This window comes from Corvus brachyrhynchos, unplaced genomic scaffold (genome assembly GCF_000691975.1).
Source record: "Corvus brachyrhynchos isolate BGI_N302 unplaced genomic scaffold, ASM69197v1 scaffold239, whole genome shotgun sequence".
Classification (NCBI taxonomy): Eukaryota; Metazoa; Chordata; class Aves; order Passeriformes; family Corvidae; genus Corvus; species Corvus brachyrhynchos.
The window spans coordinates 1,659,397-1,681,706 of record NW_008246057.1 but is presented as its reverse complement, the minus strand read 5'-3'; the positions used below and the strand labels follow the sequence as shown (position 1 = coordinate 1,681,706).

Below are 22,310 nucleotides of genomic sequence, written 5' to 3'. Positions count from 1 at the left end.
AAAAAGAAAAAGAAAAAGAAAAAGAAAAAGTAAAAGAAAAAGAAAAAGAAAAAGAAAAAGTAAAAGAAAAAGAAAAAGAAAAAGAAAAAGTAAAAGAAAAAGAAAAAGAAAAAGAAAAAGTAAAAGAAAAAGAAAAAGAAAAAGAAAAAGTAAAAGAAAAAGAAAAAGAAAAAGAAAAAGAAAAAGAAAAAGAAAAAGAAAAAGAAAAAAAAAGAAAAAGATTTTATGCACAAAAAAAGGGCATTTGCAGCCAGTAGTAGAATGAATGTATTTGGGCCTGGTTCTCTAAGCAAAAAAAGTTTAGTTTCTGGGTTGTGCTCAATTTAAACAACCCAAATTCAACATGTTTTAATAATATAGTGGAACTTACATAAATGTTAGTTTAATGAATCCACAGTATAATATATTAGCAATGGAAAATAGCCCCTTAATGCATCTCTTCTTTTTCTAGCAACATTCCCGGTCAACAGCTGAATGTCTTCACTACTAATGAAGGGTACCTAGAGAACTGAAGTGTCTGCAGTGGATCAAAGGACTGATGTACACGTATTGTAATTGAGTTCTGCAAGGACACAGAATACCTGGAACACTGCCATGTCTCCTGCTGCCCTCAGCTGACAGATGAAGCTGTGAAAACGATGGCACTGCACTGCCAGAGTAAAATCTGTCAACAAAGTGAGTTGCCCAAAGGTAGGTATAAGAAATAGGGTGATAGTTCTGGGATTGGTATTGCAAAGTATTACTTACTATTTCATCCAGAAATTTGATTCAGCTGCTTTTCTGTGAGTTTTGAGACTTGGCTCTTGAGAGTATTTGGCATTTTTCTAATGACTGCAGTTACAGTACAACAGTGTCCATGCTGTATCAGGTAAAATTTGTCTCTCCAAGGGTTGATGTCTAAAGAAGGGTCAAGAGAGAAGAGCTTTTAGTGATACTTCCTGCAAATACTCTCTCAGGTTCTGGTGTTTTGGGTGCTTCCAAAGGATTGTGGCTTTGTTTAAATTACTCTTGATTAAATTATTCTTGATATTTTTTTCATGCTTGTTTTTTTCCAGTGCTTTTTCTGAACCCAGGTAAAGCATAAGCTGAGGCATTAGAACTTAATACCTGTGTCTTTACATGGCAGGGGAGTGGCTACTTTGAAATAGCAGAGAGGCCTAAAAGCTGAAGCACTCAGTGTTGAAATTAAATTATTTAGATTAATGTTCATCTGTAGTGAAACTTAGTTCCTCTTTACCATGAGCTTCTATTACAGCATTTTTGCTTCTTGTATTTTCTGTATCACTTCTTTTTGACTAAAGCCTTGCATCTTAATTATGTTTTTGTTGTATCTGAATGTGTGTTCCCTTTTGAAATTATTGCTCTTATGAAAGCCTATATCCCTTCCCTGTACCTTCTGACTTAATAGCTCTGGCTTTCATGCACTTAATTATTTATGTGGTTTTAATTATTTTTTTAACAGCAAAACCAAATACTTGCTTCATTTTGAAAATAAGCTTGCAAATGTAATTCTTAAAATGCTGATTTCATTTTTTGTTTAAATTTCATGGGAGAAATTGTAATGCAGCTTCCATCACTATCACATGGCAATGAACAAGTTTATTACTACTTCTGGAAATGTTAATCTTGAAGTATCCTTTAAAATTTTGCTACTCATTGAAACAGTTACCCCCTTTTTTCCCCACTGAAGTGCTCATGTACTGTTTCCTTCCACAATAAGTCTGCAGCCATCACTTGTCCCTGCCTTCCTCCTCACCAACACTCATCTCCATAACCCTTGACTATTCTTTCAGTCCTCCATACATCCCCTCATTCCCTGCAGTGGCTGAACACAGCCCCTGCACAACTAATTTGAGATTATTTTGCTGACTAATTAGCCAGCCCTAAATTTAGATATTCTCTGGTCGAGTTGTTTGCCTTCCAAATGTACATAAGTTTCTCAGCCTCTATGCCAAAACTCACTGGCTGTGTTTCAGATCTGACAGGCCACTCTCCATCTTACCACTAGCACTTGGTTTACATCTTACAGATACCTACAGAACATGATTAATTATAATACACATGAGCCTTAATCTCCTGCATCCTTTGGTTTTAGATAGATATTAAGCTATTTTTTCCACAATGACAGTGGTAATAGAAGTTGTGCATGAAGATCTTCCCAAAGTATTTGAAGTTAGGTAGTGGTGTAACCAGTCCCGTGTGCCATGCTCCCCACAACACGTTATATACCAACACAGGAAAACAAAACAAACACCATAAAATGTCAGTAAATACATTTAGGCTGGCAGTTGGGAGATTTTTGGGTTATCACAGCAGTGAATTGTAAAGCTTTCTGGGAAGGGACATGGGAAAAACTATTAAGGAATGTTAGTACGGCTCTTGGTGAGGGAATGGACTGGGTCATATTTTGCAGTTCCTGCAAATGGGAACAATGAGTCAACTCAGTGACCTAATAATCCCTTTCCAACACTTTGTTCCTAGATGGTATCTTTTCCTTAAACAGTTATAAAGCCAATCTGTTAAATGCTAATACCCTACTATTTTCAGAAAAGAACATCTTCCACATAAACCTACCCATAAGTTTACAAGTCTTTTTTTGACTTGGATCCAGCTTGCAGCTCCATAAAATGAGATGAGTACACCTGTGGATGTTAAAGCTAATGGGTCTTACAAATCCTTTGGCAATCTGTAGTGTAAATTGAGGGTATCCAGCTGCTAAGTAAAGAAATATTTTCCACTCAGAAACTGTTTAAAAATGGTCAGGAGATTAAAGTCAAAATGAACCTGTTACAAAGGATATATGTTAAAGTGTCCTGCAACATTTGATATATTACATTCAAGAAAAAGAATTTTAAAAACCATAGGAAGATAACATGGGAAAAAAATAATATAGAAATACAAGTACATTTAGAATATTTTGAATGTGCTATGCAGGTTACTCTAAAATTAGAAGTTTATCACTTTAATCCTATATTCTGGGGCAAATCAAATGTCTTTCAAGAAACTCCAGTGACTTCAGTGGAAGTGCTGTGAGTCTCCATGTCATGGTTCTGTATACCTAGGGCAGGTAAAAGTCATTTTGCAAATGCTGATTCTATAAAATATTCAGCAGTACTGTTCTGAGCCTTATTCAGGGAATGAGCCTGATTCAAGGGTATTCTTATTTCATAGGAAAAAAATGAAGTTGCTGTGGGAAATATTCTACACATGAAAAAATACAGCAATAACTGAAAATAAATCTCTGGTTAAATGAACTGGCTTTTTAAATAGCTAAGTTCCAAAGACACAATAGAATGAACAATGAATTCGGTCATTCAGTCCTCTAAAGGGAATAGGATCAAGAGAATGACAAATGTAGATTTTTCTAAATGCATCTGATACCCATTACTGACTTCAGAGTCAGCAATTTCTTTTTTTTTTAATAAGAATATTAATCTACTTGATATTATTTTAATCTATTTATTAATCTATTGCAGACCTTAATATTGAGCATATAAATAGATCTGGAATAAGCAAAGCACATCTACATTCCTCTGCATACCAGGAGGACTATCATGAGATAGTGCGCTAACTTTTTGTTCCACAACCACAGGTTCCAGCTTTATCTTGCCTCCTTGTCCCTTTTAGGTTCTCATGAGACTGGCTGTTCAGAACATGTGAAACTCTCATCTCTCTTTCCACCCTGCCACTCCAGTGATTTTAATCAAATATCTTTACAAGGTTTTTACTATGTTCCCTCCTTTTGTTTGGTCCTGAATGAACAAGGTAATTAAAGTATGTGCATAATGTGTTCTTGACTATTCCCACTGAGGTCAGTGGAGCAATTAGTACCTTGCCTGGTTGCTTATGTATCTTGAAGACTCTGTGTGTCATGTTTCTCTCAAATACAACTTCCAGCATTAATGACAATGAGTTCCTGAAAAATGAACTTGTGAGGTGAAACTAAGCAGCTGTGCTGCAGAGCTAAAAAAAACCAACCACACATTCAAAAAGTCTTGTGAGACACTCATTTGTAACAGAGAACTGAGTTAAAAAACTGATACAAAGTGGATCCTAATAATTTAGTGAGAGCAATGCAATAGCATGAATGCTGAAGGCTTATATCTGCTACATGGACATATAAGGCTGGGAAAGTTAAACCATTCTCAGTAGGTGAAAAAAAACCACAATACTTAAGACTAGACTGGATACACAGTTAACTAATATCTAATATTAGAAAGTGACAGTTTCTGTGGAGGCTCTTGTAGAGATTCAGAATTCTGCAGTGCCAGAACCCTTACTTCAATTTTAAAACATAGTTTTCCTACAACTCAGACACTAAAGTTGTGCTCTGTGGTTTTTTTTTTTTTTCATCTATTCAATAATCTTCTAACGTCTGCATGTCTTGTTGCTTCATTTACAGATGATTGATACGTGTATCCAACACTTGGCTGCAGCGTGCCATTGTCTCTTCCTCTTGGACATCTCAGGTTTTACTCATCTTACTGACTATACCTGAAATAACTTTGGAAAGACTGTAAGCAACTCCAAATTCTCATGACATTTTGTACTGTAGAAAAATTACAAGGAGGGTATTTCCTAATTTTAATTCCAAGGTGGTTGTAAACCCTAAAACTTTTTTCTTCACTGGCATCACGGTGCCATGCTAGGTATCTGGCTTGAGCCATCTAGCTTCTTTATCTAGGGGGTGTCCACATTGGTGCCTTAGGATTCTTGTGGTCTGGTGGGGTTATCTACATATTCTAGTGTCAGTCAGAAGTGAGGAGAAATACAGACTTCACGTCACTTTATGGCAGACAATGTCCTCTTACGGCAGTTTCTAGAGACATAGGACACTACCTCAAGGACACATGGGAACACGAATGAGAAAACCAGGCTGGGCTCTCAGCCATCGCACTGTGTACTTGAGCTCACTCCAAGGGTTTGTGGGGGCCTGGTTCCCAATGACTGAGTGTCAGTATATGGCAGAAGTAGATGTGAGCCTGTGCTCAAAACACAGCACGGTTACAGCGAGTGACTCAAGCTATGGTGCTGTGACCACTTTCCCAGGGAACCTGTTGCAGTGACTGACCAGCCTCTCAGTAAAGAACCTTTTGTTAAAGTTCAATCTGAAATTCCCCTGACACAGCTTATGCCTTATCACCGGCAAGCACCTCCTCCTCAGCCTTCCCTTCTCCAAGCTGAACAAGTCAAGTGACCTAAACCACTCATTGTAAGTTTTGTTCTCAAGATATTTCATCATCTTGGTCACCATTTGGATGCTCTCTAACAGCTTAATCTCTTTTTTATATTGTGGTGCCCAGAACTGCCCCCAGCACTCGAGGTGAGGCCGCCCCAGTGCAGAGCAGAGCCAGACAATCCCCTCCCTTGCCTGGCTGGTGATGCTGTGCCTGATGCCCCCCAGGACATGGTTGGCCCTCCTGGCTGCCAGGGCACTGCTGACTCAGGTTCAACTTTCCATCGACCCGAACGCCCAGATCCCTTTCTTCAGGGCTGTTCTCCAGCCTTTCATCCCTGAGGGTGTATGTATAACCACGACTACCCTATACCAGGTGGAGAATCGAGTACTTGCTCTTGTTCAGTTTCATACAGCTGGTGACTGCCCAGCTTTTCAGTCTATCCCGATCTCTGTAGCTCCTTTCTACCCCGCAGGGAGTCTCATTTAGTATCATTGGCACACTTTACATTCAATTCCTGCATCCAGATCATTTATAAAAACATTACAAATTGAGCACTGGTGTCTGGCCACTAACCTGATATAACCTCATTTACTGTAACCCTTTGAGCCCAACCTGTGAGCCAGCTGCTCACCCAGTGTATTATGGACTGTGTAAGATGAGTGCTGGACAGTTTATCCAGGACACTATTGGAGACAGTATCAAAAGCTCTGCTAAAATCCAAACCCACCATATCTACTGGCTTCCTGGTCAGGTAGGTGGATGACCTTGTCATAAAAGGAAATAAAGTTGGTTAAGCAGGACTCCCCCCTTGTGAACCCATGCTGGCTGTGCCCAGTGACTGCATTGTCTCTCTAATGTTTTTCAGTTACTCTCAGAATAACCTCCTCTATAATTTTACCAGGCACTGAAGTGAGACTGGAGGGCCGATAATTGCCAGAGCCTTCCCTCTTACCTTTCTTAAAAATTGGGAAAGCTGAGTTGAGCATTGAGTTTTCACCTGTGAGTCTCAAAAGATGTGGATTCAATATCCACCACCCTTCCATGGGGCTTAAGAGCATCACAGACCAGGCCCTGTACAGCTAGAACAGCACAGTGGACAGACATGCCACAGGGCCTGAAACTGGAAAGGAACTGAAGTTTAGACATGGTTGATAGATCTGAGTATATAATTTAATAAAACTTTATGAGAGTAAGAAATATATAATACTGTCCTATATAGATAGCCTATACTAGGCTAACCTTACTCTAACAGAACCACTGTAAGTACTGTACTTCCTGCCAAACCAATCCAGGGTTTAATAGTCACTTTAGAGACCACGAGACTAATGCATATGCTTAATAACTCGAAAGGTATTTCCAGTGTGCTTCACACTTTGCAAACCCTCCTCTACTATTTCCCTTTTTTACTACAAACAATTCTGGTGTCATTGGTCTTATTTTCTTCACTTCTCTCAGATGTAGTTTTCTCAATGTCATCTCAGAACTTCCTCCTTAAAATCCCTACTTCTAATTCAACACTTGTAAGATACAGAAAGTGCTTTGAAGGATTGGTATGCAACAGTAGTAACTGGAAAAAAAATTAAATTAATTCAGATTCATTCAATCTCTTCAAAATTTTCTGATTTATGGTTTTTCTCATATTAAGCCTCAAGAGATTTTCTTTTATCCTCAGATTGCTGTGGTTGACTTGTTTATTCTGTGACTTCACATCTCTGTTTAGAGCAGCAACAGTGTGTTGGCCCTTTCTGGCTCTGGTTACTGATCCATCTTCCTGTAGAGGTGAGATGTAATGGGAACAGAAATTTGTGCCAATTCCAATTTGTGTTGGGTGAGCCATGATCAAGGTGCTGACATGACTTCTCAGAAACCCATTTGCATTATTGTAGCCTGGGATGACCCAGGATTATGCCTCTGCCTCAGAGTCCCACGTGCAATGGGCTCTCCAAAGGTCTTGATTAAACTCTTCTGACTCAGCCAAGGAATTTCCCAACCAGTTATTTTTACTTTAAAGGAAACCCTGGAGAGTTATACATCTTTGCAAAACAAAAAAGCAACAATGAGACACACATCTCCACCCAGACTTATCTTTGCCCTTTTTGTGATGTTTAGAACTAAGTAAACTTTGCCAATTTTATTTTCTTGAGTCTCATTTACTGGACAGTGGATGGTTCTTTTCCTTGCCAGCCTCAGTCTCTAGCCCTTTACACCATATGTTCAGTGACAGGAAACTCCTACCCTGTGCTGAGTCTGGGACAACACCTATTAGGTGGATTGATTATGCAGAATAATTCAGCCGTGAAAATTTTTTGCTTGTTCCTTCCAACAGGTCCAAAGACACCTCACACTAGACCTTGCCAGGCCACAGAATAGACTGGCTGCATCCAGATGGAATGATATTCATAAGATAAAAGTGAGTTCACAGCTAGATTCAGATATGTTCCACATCCTGCACGTTCCCCAATTTAGGAAAATCTTTTTTTTAAAGTTGCAGTTCAAGGCCAATACAGCAAAGATGATAAAAATTTTATCTTCTCCCAGTAACTACATCAAAAGCACAATAAAATATGGCATGGTTCTAGAGTTAGTTATCTTACAGTAGCTTTTCAAGAACATCAAAAGCAATGACAGTATTGTCACTGTCACATATTTCTATAAAACTATGTGTTTCATTCACAACCTGTATGTTTTTAGTAATGAATGATAAGCAACAGATTGCCAGAAAAAAAAAAACAGTGGGCCCTCATTTTCTGTTTTCAGACTAACTCTTAAAACCATATTCAGATTCTTAGATTTTCACTGAAGGTAAAGGCTGGCTTCAAGTGTAATTTACGTTCTGCAGGTGTGAAATCTACATTGCAGAGATGTTTCATTCCCTGTTTAAGGAGATGGAAAAGTAATCTATGTAAAAATCACATCCATCTGGAGAATTAAATATGCTAGTGGCTTAGCTTCTAAATAAACCATAAAAATTTAAACTTTTTAGTTCAAAGTTGCCCTAAAATATCTATAAATCATGTATACTTCATTGTTCCAAAGGAATTCCCCATTATTTATTGTTAAACACTAACCAGTCCTAGCAGACTGGTTAGTAATAGACTTTTAATTCTCAATAGACTAAACTTTGCAACTATTGAGTCATATCTCTTGTATCATGCCACATTATTTTTCAGGGGTTTTTTATTTTTACTGTTTTGATAGATTAAAATAGAAAACATGTGGAGCCACAAAGTTCTTCAAATCTCAGTCCAATGAGGCTTCATAGGAAACAGCTATGGGCATATAAATTGTTCATTCTTTCCAGTATCAGGTAGACGTTGAGTTTGTGTTTGCCAACGTACTGCCCTGCTTGCAGGTTTAATAAATGTTAGAAGGAAAAAAAGGTCTGTGGCCTGGTATCCTGCTGCATATTTCTGTATCCAGAGGCTAATGACCTTTCAGTTAATCCAGTTTCTAAATGGCAGAAAGAATCATGGATAATCTAATGTGCAAGTCCATAGTACTGGTACAACTGACTTCTTCTGCTCTTCTGCTAGAGGAAAAGAAAGCTAACTCACTGCTTGCTAAAATATAATTTTAGAAATGTTGTGTCAGTTTGATTCATTTAAGACTGATCCTACAGGAAATAACACACCGGCATCTTTAGAGAAACACTTCTGTTCCCTACAAAGCATTCTGTGTTAACATTTCTAGATGCAAAATGAGAAAGGAAATGTGTCATTGACAGAGAAGCCGGCTAGTCTTGTGCTTTCACCAAACTGTAATATTTCTCTTCTGTAACAGTTTGGTTCCCCCAAAAGATATTCTTTGAGAGCCAAATTAAGTACTTCCTTCTTTCTTGTCTGCACTAATATAAAACTGGTTACATTTCTCCTAAACTCATGACTACGGTCTTAACGAGTAACTCATCAACAATTCCTATTACAATTTTTGCCTTTTAAACAAAAATTATATTAGGTCTTAATAGCTACAATACATTTGACATTTGGAGAACACTTTTTGATTTTTGTTTGGTTTTGTTGTGTCTTCTGATGGCTGCTGTTGGTTAGAAAGGAGATTGCAAGAACTCTTTTTTTCCTGAAAAAGCGGAATTTCTTGGGTATTATCCAAATATTCAGGTCTCAAGGCAGGAAAGATCCAACAAACAAGGAATTGGAAATGAAGATCTCCTACACCTGAATTGATAAAAGACCAACAATAATTACTCCTAAGTTTTCTGTTTAATAAGCAACAAAACATATAGTACTGTCTTCTTGCTGACTGTAAATCTCTTTTTGGAAGTGATGCAGAGGCTCCTGGAGTGCCATGTTTCAGCCACTGACTGCACATGAACTGGATACCATAAAATGATAAAACTACTGCAGCTGACACAGACCTCAGAATAGTTCAGATCTTACGTAGTCTAACCACCTTTTGTAACCTGGAGCATGCCTGTAGGATGCTTCCTGCTTTTCGCATTAGCTGCCTCCCTCCACTTGCTTAATTTCTCCTGTACTTGCACTATAAACAGTTCTCCCATTTTTAAGTTTTTTGTTTCCATTACTGTTTACTGTTGATTGGTTTCTGTAACCTCATGTCAAGAAGCTTTTTTCAAAACCTCTGCTTTTTATTATGATGGACCCAGTCAAACAGGAACAGGCTCCCCAGGGAAGTCGTCCCAGCACCAGCCTGACAGAGGTCAAGAAGCGTTTGGACAATGCTGTCAGGCACATGGTGTGACGCCTGGGGATGGTGCTGTGCAGGGCTGGGAGTCAGACTTGATGATCTTGGTGGGTCCCTTCCAACTCAGCATATTCTGTGATTCTGAAAAACTGTTGAATTTTGGAATGGATCAGGATTCAGACCATGTTGCAGAACTGTACTTCCCAGTTACCTCCCCTCAGTAAAATGGATTCAAATTTTGGGTAAGGATTCAATTACGTATTCCAGTGCTGCTCAAGCTGTGTGTTTGGGCCAGTACTTTTGTCTGACTTACACCAAGAGATAGTTGTTTTGCCAAAGATGACTGTAATTATTGGCTGAAATACTTTTATTCATCAATGTGCTCATTTAAGACAGTAAATAAATAAATAAAAAAAAAAAATTAACAGGTTCTGTCATAATGCAGTATATCTTAAATAAACAATCTTTTTACCATGTGTTGATGATTAATGAATGGCTGTTTCTGGCAAACCACTCAACTGTAGCTCCAGGCATGGGACATCATAAGTTTCCAAAAAAATAGTAACAGCTCCCCTTATACATGCTTCAGACAGCCGCTATACATCGCAGTTTCCATGAAAAACAGGAATTTGGACTTGGATGAGTTGATTTTTTATAGGTCAGAGCTTATAGCTCATATAAATTGTGCACACATTCCTCAATGGCACAGGCCCCCCTAATGCAAAAACAGATGCAGCCTTGTGTTCCTGTGCTTCATAGAGTATGTCGGTGTTGGACATTTTAAAATATCCTGCAGTGGTTGAAAACAAGCCCTCTTAGCTTCACTAATTCTGTCCCTTTTCCACTCCTGCCCACTTCCTTTTTCCTGCTCTAGTGGTGCAAGCACATCTGCCTCTTGCAACCATCTCCAGCGTTCCCACTTTGGGAAAAAACCACAAAAAACACTGTAGCAGCATTACTGGCAGATAACAAAGCACTTCAATTTGGATTTTTTTCTAGTATTGTCTGGATGCTACAGATTGTATTTTTCCAGAGCTTAGGAATTGGCCAGCAGGGAGAAAGACTGCCTTGCTGTGGCTGTGACACACCAGATCAGGTTGAAAATCCTGGAGAGGACGGGAGATGCAGAGAGTTGGCTTTTCCCCAAGGAGCACTGGAGTATGCTCAGCACAGAGGGGGTTCTGGAGCGCAGAGCCAGCGCTGGGGGAGGCTGGGCAGAAGGGCGCTCTGCTCAACAGAACCAGGCTGGCAGCCAGGTCACACAAGGCATGGAAAGAAAGAGACATTCACAAGACTGAAAGTGGTGGGTTGAGCTTCTTCAGTTTGGGAAGGTAATGAAAGTTGTTGGACTGACATTGCCAGGAAAGAAGGGAGAGATTTGCTCTTCTTTTTAGTGTCTCACTCAGGAGGCCAGATTTTCTTAAATTTTGATCTAGTTTTTTGGGTTTGTGTTCTAATGCTGCAAAAAGGCAGTGGCTACAAAATGTTGAGAGAGATCTAAGTGTCATGGGTGGGTTTGAGCATCATAGACAACTCTCTTCCGGTTCAGCTGTCACAGAAGCTGCAAAACACGGCCTTGGGGCAGGTCCAGGGCCAGTGCAGGTAAGTGGAGGTAACGGTAAGGCTCTTGTAGCTCTGCCCACTGTGTACTCAATTCTATTTCTGAAACAAAACACATTAAAAGAAGATAACTACAGGAGATAGGCTGGCCAAAAAGCAAGCAGAGGGTGAAGGAGGAAAGGGTAAAAATACTTGGAGGTGCCACAGACACTGGTTCAAATAGAAGAACAGAGATGGACCTGCACAGTTACTATAGCCTTCCTGTAGAACTATGAAAAAACACTCTGGAGATGCTGTGATACCTTTGGAGGTAGATGGTTTGTTTATCTTGTTTGGTGTTATGTTTTCTTCCAAAGACAGTATTATTACTCCAGTGGCATCACCCACTCAGATCTGTGTTCAGGCAGATGCTGACACACTAGAGCAAGTGTGGATGAAGCCCACCAAGACCATTAAAGGGCTGGAGCATGTGCCGTGTGAAGAATCTTCAGAGCATTGCTTTGGTAAGTCACAGGAGAAAGCTCAAGATGGAGGAGACCTTATTGCTGTCTCTAACCCCTATCAGAGCACACAGAAGAGAAGGCACGGCCAGACCATTCTCAAAGGTGCACTGATAGGACAAGCAGCATACGTAAAATTCTGATTACATTCTGATTAAAAGGAAACTTTAATTTTTTTAACCAGGAAGCTGGTCAAACTCTTGAAGAGGCTCACAGAGACTGTGCAACCTTCATCCCTAAAGATGTTCAGAACTCATCTGGCAAAGCCATGACTCACCTGGTCTAGCTGGATACATTTAAAGTAACACCAGGATGAAATGCTCTCCAGAGGCCTTTTCCAACCTAATTTATTCTGTGACTCTACGACCTAAACAATTATCTTCTGGTTTACTTTCCACAACACCCTTATAATATTGATAGCTTTAGTTAAAACAAGGAACTTTTCCTCATTAAACTGCTTCTAGTGTTTTTTGTAGAAACAGCCTCCGAAAATTTTTATTTTGTCATTATTATTTTTGAACTCTTGTTGCAGACAAGCCGTCTTGAAATACACAGCTGAACTGGAGAAACAGGAACATAATGATACTGATCCTCCTTCCTGGCTTGGATATGACTGGGATGGTAAGCACCTTCACCAAAAAACACAGATCAGAGCCTGAAAAAACAAATTCTTCAAAATGAAAAATGAAGAAATTGTGCAACATCTCTACATTTCAAGGGTTTTTCTCTAGAGCACGAAAAGACCACTGTGTTATTTTTTCTTAAAACTAATCACACTTTAATAAAAGGCCATTTGTTGCATTAGTAAGGAAGCACTGCAAATCTTTCTCACAGGAGTATGAATGCCTTCAAGCAAGACAGCTGCACTCAGACAGCACTGCTAACTCTCAGATGTTGATTCAAGCTGTCTTCATCTTTCAATAATGTAAGTTTTTGTAGTCCTGTGCAGAGTAAGCAATGAATAAATCTGCATGTGTTTCAGGTTCTTGTTTGCCATGAAGGTCCTCTCCAGGACATAAACACTCTGACTCCCCAGAGAACTTCACACTTGATGTGGCTGGTACTCAGCAAGTACAGCCTTCTTGAGTAACTGAGAGCAGTGAGTAGGTACAGACTACAGATTCTTTAATACATAACTACACCCATACATTTAAGCACAGTTCTCCACTTCTCAACAGTCACTTGTGCACCCAGAGCCCTCATTCTCATAAAAGCCTCCTGGGCTGAGTCCAACTCTCTAAAGGAGCTGATGTTAGTGTTTGCAGATCTGAACTGTGGCTGGCTGGCAGCTGAGAGACCAGGAGAAGCAAATTAAAGGGAGCACAGATGAAAAAAGTGTTAAAAGTATAAATTTGCTCCAGTTACAAGAATAAGTCTTCTCACCAAATGGACAAAAGAGATATATGAGCACACAAGGGATTTACCATTCAGATTCTAATTGCTGATAACCTACTAATCTTCCCTTGTCTCGAGAAAAACAGTTTCACCTCATTATAGCAGAACAAGACATTCTTCAATGCCTTTGGGGAAACTCCCAAGGATTTGTCCTCCTTCAGCTCATTCTTGACCTTTATATTAACATTCTAGTTGGTATTAGCTCGGAATTGTATTAGCTTGGAATGAATATAATCAGTAGCTTTAGCGGTAGCACAATTTTTCTGCTGGCTTATTTAAACTACTTTAAGCGAGTAACTAAAAATCCTGATGTTTAATTCCTGCTAGATTTAGAAAATCAATGAATTCGAAGCCAGAGTTTGCTTTCTTTTGAATATGGAACAAATAACATGTTTTCTTAGTATGTTCCCCCTTAAATTGCTGCTGCAGCAGTCCCAAAAAACACAGCCTTAATCTCAGGCTGACAGGCTTTGTATTCCAGGTGAATAATGGGACCATTAAATGGATTTGATCTTGTGAAGGATCTACTAGACTGTTTTTATGTTTTCATGTGGTGTGAATTTTGAGGTGCTTTTTTCACTTTGGCTGCAGCAGGGCACAGAAATCATTTGTTTCAAATATTTTTCTGGATATCCAAAACCATTATAATTTATTAATTTTGTAACTTTTAAAAGTATAATAACTCATATTTAGCAATATTGTAATAACGTTAGTAATACTATTAGAAATGTTTTATATATTAGTGTTTATATTAAAAATATATTAATTTGCCATATGCATCAGTGCCCACCTCATCCCAACAAATAGTACACACAATAGTAAACAGAATGTGGAGTTTGTAACCACCCTGAATTACAGTAGAAATGCTGCCCTTGACTCTTGAAGTCCATTAGCCAGGGGCAATTATACCTCCCGGGGAATCCTGTGGCAAAGGAGAAGTTCATTTCATAATGTACCATTATGACCTAAAGTACAAACACATATATACAAAACTTAAAGCCTGAGCTGACAGTCTGAATTTTCTCCTGCTCCTTGCCATCCACTCAGTTGGCAGGGATTCTTACATTTCAGCTTAAAACACAAATTTCACTACTTCTTTTATAAGGTGCCATATAGAGGTATGGAAAGGCTTTTAAAAGCTCCATTGACTTTACTGTCTGTTTGCATTACAGTAACATGGAATTCTCCACAAAAATCAGTCCTGCCCTTGTGCAGGGCCTACCTGCTCCCCTCACCTCCTTCCTCTGCCTTCCTGCCTCCAAGAGCTGCCTGGCAGCTTTGCAGGACAGGGCTCTAAGTCACTGCAAACATAGCAAACAAAGAGATTCCAGTTCTCAGTTACCAGGCCAATACTTCCATTCTATGGCAGCTTTTCCTTCAGGGGAATGTTCATGTGGACTTGGCCCTGAAGTCCAATTGGAGGAGTGTTCCAGTGAACACTCAGTAATGAAATTACTCAGATCCATTGCACTTTTACTTATTTTAAAAGCTTTTCTTTGCAGATGAGCAGTGGTAGACGTAGCTGGAATTCTTATTTCTATTCACAAACCAGCAGTTCAGGATGACATGGAGCAAGTTCTGCCATTTCACAGAAGTATTTTTACACATAGAGTACCCATTGCCCAGGCAGAAACTGCTCAGGGTTCAAACACCAAATGAGAAGACCACATAAGAACTACAGTTCTGAAAGTGATTTTATGCTATCCATGATACAATTTGGTTGAAGAAAACTCTCTGTATTTTGCATAAACCAGCAGAATTCCCCCAGTATTGAGACATTTAATTTGAAAGTATAACAGAGCTTGCAAAGCATGTCATCTTGGAAGTGTTGCAAATGCTTTTTTTTATTTCTAAATGACAACTCCAAACTTTTGTTTGAAAGCTACCAGCTTTTAAACTGATATGGTAAGTGGGTAAAGTTATATAAATTCTGATATATGTAAGATCATCTTGTTCCTAAAAGGCACTAAAAGTAAACCAGACTGTTTAGCACCAGCACCATCACAGGCAAATCTTAGGTTAAAATGCTCTTATTTTTAATATTGTTTCTCTTTTATATTAAGAATATACATCAAAAAAGTTTCATAATTTTACAGAAATATTCCTTTGTAGTTTCTTGATTTAACTTCTTTGGCCTATTTCACCTTTAAGAACTCTTCAGCTTGACAGACTGGATCCAGCTTTGGCTTTTAAGACACACTTTACCATTTTGTGTGTCAGCCTTAATCCATTTGTCTGTTTCATTCCTTTGATTCATGTGACCTGGAAAAGAGAGTTCTGTTAGTTTAATTTGACACACAGTAAACATATCACCTTCACATTGTCTTTTTTTCCCAAGCTCCCTGGAAGCACTTACAGCATTTTTATTTGGTAGAATTTGTGTACTTTTAGCAGAAACTTCTGACATTACCTTCTTGATACAGTTTTTTTGCATTAATCTAATTTCCCATAATAAATCCTTACAATAGTGTTTTTATTATATAGTACTGTACTTTTTATTCTAAGTGAAGAAATATGTTATGGTGGGTTGATCCTGTCTGGATGTCAGGTATCCACCAAAGCCACTCTACCACTCTCCTCCTCAGATGAAAAGGGTAGAGAAAATGTAACAAGAGGTTCACGGGTCAGGATAAGGACAGGAAGAGATCAGGCATCAGTTACCATCACAGGCAAAACAGACTTGACTTGGGGAAAAAATTAATTTATTCCCAATCAAATCAGAGAAGGGTAAAAAGAAATAAAGCCCAATCTTAAAAACATACCCCCTCACCCCTCCCTTCATTCCAGGCTTAATTTCACTGTTGATTTCTCTACTTTCTCCCTACCAGAGGCACAGGGGGACAAAGAACAGGGGTTGTGGTCAGTTCACACATTATCTCTGCCACTCCTTCCTCTGCAGAAGGAGAACTCCTCATGCTCTTCACCTGCTCTCACACGGGGTCCTCCACAAGCTGCAGCTGGATCTCTGCACCCCTGCAGATCTCCAGGGGCTGCACCAGGGGCTGCAGGGCAATCTCTACTCTGGCATCTGCCCTGACCTGGGTATTGGCAGGGCTGTTTCTCTCACATACTCTCACTCCTCTCTCCAGCTGCTGGTGTGTAGCAGGATTTTTCCCCGTTAACTGTGTTATTCACCGTCACTGATGGGCTCAGCACCGGACAGTGGTGGGTCCATCTTGGAGCAGGCTGGCGCTGGCTCTGTAGGACATAAGGGAAGCTTCTGGCAGCTTCTCACAGAAGCCACCCCTAGAGCACCCCCACTACCAAAACCTGGCCACACAAACCCTACATGTACTGGTTTTCTGTGGGGTAGGGCTAATTTTTTTATAGTAGCTAGTATGGACCATGTTTTAGGTTTGTGCTAAAAATGGTGTTGGCAATATATAAAATCTGTTATTTGTGAGTGGCCCTTTTACAGCATCAAGGCCTTTTATGCTTCTAACACTGCCCTGCCAGCAAGGAGGCTGGGGGCACAGAATAAGCTGTGAGGGGACACAGGTGGGACAGCTGACCCCGAGTGACCAAAGGGATATTCTGAACTGTATGGCACCATGTTCAGCATTGGAGCCAGCAGAAGGAGGAGCAGGGGACTTTCAGAGTGATGGCATTTCTCTGATCCAATACCTGTTACATGAGATACAGCCCTGCTTTCCTGGGGACAGCTGAACACCTGCCTGCCCTGGGAAGCAGTGAAAGGATCCCTTGTTTTGCTTTGCTTGTGTGCACAGCTTTATCCATCAAGCTGTCTTTATCTCAAAGTCTCTTCATCCCAACCCATGAATTTTCTCACTTTTACTATTCTGCTTCTCTCCCCCATCCCAGTGGTGGGGAGTGAGTGGCTGCCTGATGCTCATTTGCCAGTTCTGCTTAAACCATGCCTCTACATGAGATACTGACCAGGCTAAGTAATTTCAAATATTTTAATTGTTATTGTAAACACTGAAAAGAGACATGGTAAGACCTGATTTTCCAGATGACACACATGTTGCTACTATTACTGTTTCCTTATGATAGTGGCCTAAAAAAAACCCCACAACCCTGAGGTATCTGTCTTCTTACATGTTTCACATAAACTCAGTATTCACAGTCATGCTCTGAAAAGCTCACTGTATAACAAAGAAGAGAGTTCAACTTAATTTTAAAATGAGACTAAGAAACGGAGGCCAAGAGAGAATAAGTGACCTTCCAATTTTATACAAAAGCTTTGTGTCCATATTGGGAATTAAACTGGGATCTTTTAAGTCCCAAATCAGTGCCTTTATCACAAGATCAACCTTTACTTTTGTTTATCTTTACAAAATATCCTTTATTATTACTTTAGTGTTCATTTAACTGTGTGAATTCTAAGTTTAGAACTAATTTGAGCCTGGAATAGCAAGAGGGATGGCAGGGAAGCAGATTGTGAACCAAATTTGCAAACATGCTCTGCAACACAGCTGAAGTTAAATTCTGGCCACAGCAAAAACAGTGGCAAAACTCCAACTGACATCACTGGACTGGTTTCCACAACTCAGGCCTATGTGCCAGAACTTTTCAATAGCCTTTCAGTACTCTAGCAGTTCTAGGAGGGATTTATTTAAGTTTATGGGCCAAACCCATAGCAATTCACAATAGGCTGAAGTATGGTTTAGAAATACACAGGAGTCCAACAGTGTCAGAGTCACTCCAGTGTGTCCCCTGCTACCAGACTACAACATGCCTTCAGGTGTCTCCATGGGGATGTCTGTAGTGGTTTGGTCTAAAATACTCATTACTGTTTATCTGCTGTGAGATAAGAATTAGGAGAAATGCAAAGCAGGCACCAAACTTGAAAGAATATAAAGAAGTTTATTAACAGACCTAAAAGAGGGAAAAAAAAAAATTATACCACCTTCAGAACTCTCCTCCTCCCCCCACCTTCCTCCCTTCTCCCACTGACAATGTAAAAAGACAACCCTTAAGATGTTCAGTCTGTTTACCACTTCCATAATAACCTTGTTCAGTCCATTTAGAAAGAGAAGTCTCTTCTTGCTCATGCTATGAAAACATTATCACAACGAGACAGCCACCCACTTCCAAATATTGTTCAGTCCATTTAGGAAGAGGAGTCTCTCTGCCTCCATGTGAGTCCCTTCCCCCGACTTGCAGCTTTTCCCGCAACTGCTTTCGAGGGTCCACTCTTGAAGTTTTTTGGGGTACAATCTTAAGGTTGAGCCATTCAAAAACAAAAACAGAGGCCCTTCTCCTTCCCTGGGAGCAAAGGGTCTTCATCATCTTCATCTTTAGGACTATCTCTGGGAGCATCTCTAGGAACTGAGGTTTTCTCCTTTCCCATTTGGAGCAAAAGTCCTCATCAGGTTCATCTCTAGGGACTGAGGTTTTCTCCTTTCCCGTTTGGAGCAAAAGTCCTCAAATGGTCCATCTCTCCCTGTCCAAACTTCTCATGAAATTACAGCTGTGTCAGCATCTGCCTATCTCAGCGCAGGTGCTTTTGCTTACGAGTTGAACACTCCACCCCCCATATCTTCATGAAATTACAACGGGATACTCTGATATATCACAGCTTCACAACAGAATTTCAGCTTTAAGCATCTCCTCCTCTCTCTTCCCTCAGGTTTTCAGCTCTTCACAGCAATAAAAGGGTTAATCTCACCTCGGCTCTAAGAGAATGTACAGAAATGTTTTGTTCCTTATACTTCTTCTGGAAATTTGTCCGTGACACAAATATTAAGGTATTAAGCCCGTCAGTAGTACCAGGTTCAAAGATATTTAAGACATTTAAATAGCTTTGTGTATGAGGCACTAATCAAGCAACAAGGTTTAGATGGAGACCTTTTGATGACTGCTTGGGTTTTAACTGTACTCACTGCTTGTACTTTGAATACTGTGAGAACACAAGCGGATTTTGAGGAAAACTTTGCTAGCTTGATTAAATCACAGAAGCAAACAGCCTCCTGGATTGAGAATGAAGCGGGGAAAAATGAATTTCAAAACCTACCAGTCAAGACAGCAGCATGAGTTCAGGAGAAGACAGACACACCATTACGTTGTGTGGCCACCTTTTCAATTTAATGCCCAGGAAAAAGGTTGGAGTCTTTTTCCCCTCCCCAGCGTGTGGTATCTAAAGGAAGGTAACACCTTTGTAAAACTTTACACAGTCAAGTACTGACTGTTCATTTACTTGTCTTCCTAGAGACTGGAGAACTTGAGAGCCTGATTTTCATACCATAAAACACAAGAAGAAGATCATATTTTAAGTGTTGTTCATTGGTAGTGTTAGGACTACGGTATATATCAAAAGGCTGTGAACAGCTTGAGTTGAATGCAAGCTGAAACCAATAAAAATCTCTAGGATAGCATCTCCTCTAATGTGTTTAATAAAAGTTGGATGAACTTTCTATTTGACTCAAAGGAATGTAATCTTTTCCAGATACAACCTGGGTCTTTGTTTATTTTTTTTTTAAGATATTGCTTAAGGATCAAGGCTTCACAGAGGGCAGTGCGTAGAAGGACATTGTAAAACAAAGCTCTTCCCACTCAATTCTAGTGGCCAAAAGTCAATAAAAACTGCTTCTAAGAAAAAAGGAAAGTTCTGAAGTGCCTTGAGAACAGACAAAACGGGGGGCGGGGGGGGAGGGGGCATGACAGCAGATAGTGTTACTCCTGGGATCAGAACTGCAATGCTGACTGCAACAAACCCAAGACAGCTGCACAGTGGGAGAAGCTCTACACTTGCGCAGCTGGTAAGCTTCAGATAAAACCTGAAGTTTCAGCAGACTGACATAATACAAGCTCTTTCAGTTATTTCCCTTTTAAAGGCAAGTTGCTTGCCTCATGTTATTCACTGCCCCTTCAGCTGTGTTTGTATTCAACCCTTGAACTCCAGGCAGCTAAAAACACAGACACTACCTTGGAGTAAACAAAATAGAGTTTCTCATAATGAAGACTCTTAAACACATCCATCCATAAAGCTTTGAGCATGGTATAGGAGACACATGCAGTCAGCCCCCTCCTGCACACTGCATTTAAAGCAATCCTAAAGGGAAGGCTACAGCATTCCATAGGCTGCTCTCCCAGTACTACTATGAGGGACCACTGAGAAGTAAGTTATTCCTGATAGTAGGAAACATCTGTCTAGATCCCCCTTGGTCCAGCAGGGAACATCAGGCAGATGTGAAAGTTATAATATTTCAGTGCATGCCTGAGTGAATGATTGTTGCAAGGAGAAACGTGCTTCTTACCACAATCTACTGGGAGAACCAGGCAGGATGAGAAGGCTTGAAGCATGTTAGTAAGAGAAACCTGAGAAGTCAGAGCTAGGACGGTAGTGTCAATGTCCATCTTTTCAAAGGAATCTGGTAATTATGGACAGGCTGACTCTCCAGAGGCACAGGAAGAGGAAGGCTATCTAAGAAGTTCTGAAGTATTAGAAGAATAATTGGATACTGGATCAACCCATAAGGTAGAGACAATGTGTACTTGAAAATTTTCACAGGAGAAAAGGAGTTAGACAAGACAATGGGGATTTCCTCTCCATGTCCAAGTACAGACATCTGAGGGAAGGCATAAATTAACATGGGAGAGTCCTATTCCCTGCATGGTCACCAGAGGCATAGCTCAGAGGAACACTGCTCTCAGGTGGCTTAGCAAAGCTCCTGTGCTGTAGACAGGATGGGATTAGTACCAAAACCTAAAAGACCTGTTAACTGCTGCAATTGCTGTCATGCTAACGACAATTGGGAGCAAGTATGTCTCCACCTAGGAGAAGACAATAACTCCCAAAGCATTTGCTCTTTGTATGAGGACGGAAAAATACGAAGAGGTTTGCCAGTTGAGAAGGCAAGAAGAGGGAGACACAATAACAGTGCCAAACATCCACAGCCTCTGAGGAGCACCTGAGACACAGTGGGACTTTTACCATGGAAACTCACACACCTGCTGCAAACCAGATGAAGTGACTGCAAAGTTAAAAGTTCACTCAGCACCAAGCAGACGGCATCACATAAAAGGTTGACACATGTTCACATGGCACTAGAACTGGGGCAGGGATGGAGAAACATCCAAAATCAGGCAAGTCCCTGGCACCACTCACAGATGAGATTTACATGGTTTATTTTCCAGACAATTAGGTTTGGAAGTTGATACCATTAGCTACAAGGATTCAAATAAAGTCTCTGAATGACTGCAAGAGTTTTTCCAGCAAGTTTACAGTTGTCAACACACAAGTTGGCAGCCAAAGTGGCTGAAGCGTGTCCAATGGCTGCATTTCATTTAGTCCCCATCCACCCACATGGCTGATAACCTCCCTTTGTTACTTTGGAGTGGGTGGGAGCAGATGGTCACATCAACTGGAGACAAGAGAAAACAGAGCTGAAACAACCTCCTGAAGGAAGCACTGAATTTGGTCTGACACGCTCACATCACCTGGTCTTCACAATCTGCAGTACCAACACTCCTACTGCCTCCCCAGACCAGGGCTACAAGGAAATTTACCTTGATATTTAGCTAAGTTTTCTTTAGCATACTATCAAATCATAGTTTCTAGTCCTATTGCCAGGGGACAGAACAATTTATTTCCTTTTTTCTCTGTAGCAACTTATGTACTAGAAAAATGTATCTTCTCTTCCCTTTGTCTTCTCTTTTGAGACAAAACCAGAACTTTTCAGTCTTCTCTCGTTAATCATGATTTTAGGACTCTAATCATACGTTCTCCTTTATAGATTCTACAGTTTTGAAGTACAGTACTCAAAACTGGACACATTCCAGCAAAGTATTACTAATGCCATGTAAAGCCAAAGGATTATTTTGAGTTTTATGGATCATGTTAATACACTGTTTGTTTTCAATGGTGTAACACTACTGTTTCCTGATATTATTTAAATATTGCTTCTCTTTGGACTACACAGGTCATTGTGCCTACCTTCATACTTTGAACCTAATTTATTGGAAAGTGGCCTAAAAAGCACCTAAATCAAAATTACATGACCTTTAACCTTGGCCTTCAACATGTTTGTAACCCCTTTGACATAACAGTCTC

At 40.0% G+C, this 22,310-nt stretch overlaps 2 protein-coding genes across 2 annotated transcripts in view; one reads left to right on the top strand and one right to left on the bottom strand.

The window, feature by feature from the left end:
- FBXL13 (F-box and leucine rich repeat protein 13) overlaps positions 1 to 13,333 on the top strand; it is a 66,457-nt gene extending 53,124 nt beyond the window's left edge. The window contains 8 exon segments of the mRNA XM_017745885.1: positions 542 to 652; positions 654 to 690; positions 4,403 to 4,487; positions 4,490 to 4,603; positions 11,756 to 12,030; positions 12,084 to 12,179; positions 12,376 to 12,520; positions 12,523 to 13,333. Coding sequence (XP_017601374.1) covers positions 542 to 652; positions 654 to 690; positions 4,403 to 4,487; positions 4,490 to 4,603; positions 11,756 to 12,030; positions 12,084 to 12,179; positions 12,376 to 12,520; positions 12,523 to 12,587 — 928 coding nt within the window. The 3' untranslated portion in view covers positions 12,588 to 13,333.
- Positions 13,334 to 14,970: 1,637 nt separating this feature from the next.
- Positions 14,971 to 22,310, bottom strand: part of FAM185A (family with sequence similarity 185 member A) — a 31,937-nt gene continuing 24,597 nt past the window's right edge. The window contains exon 7 of the mRNA XM_017745965.1: positions 14,971 to 15,556. Coding sequence (XP_017601454.1) covers positions 15,441 to 15,556 — 116 coding nt within the window. The 3' untranslated portion in view covers positions 14,971 to 15,440. The remainder of the gene's footprint in view (positions 15,557 to 22,310) is intronic.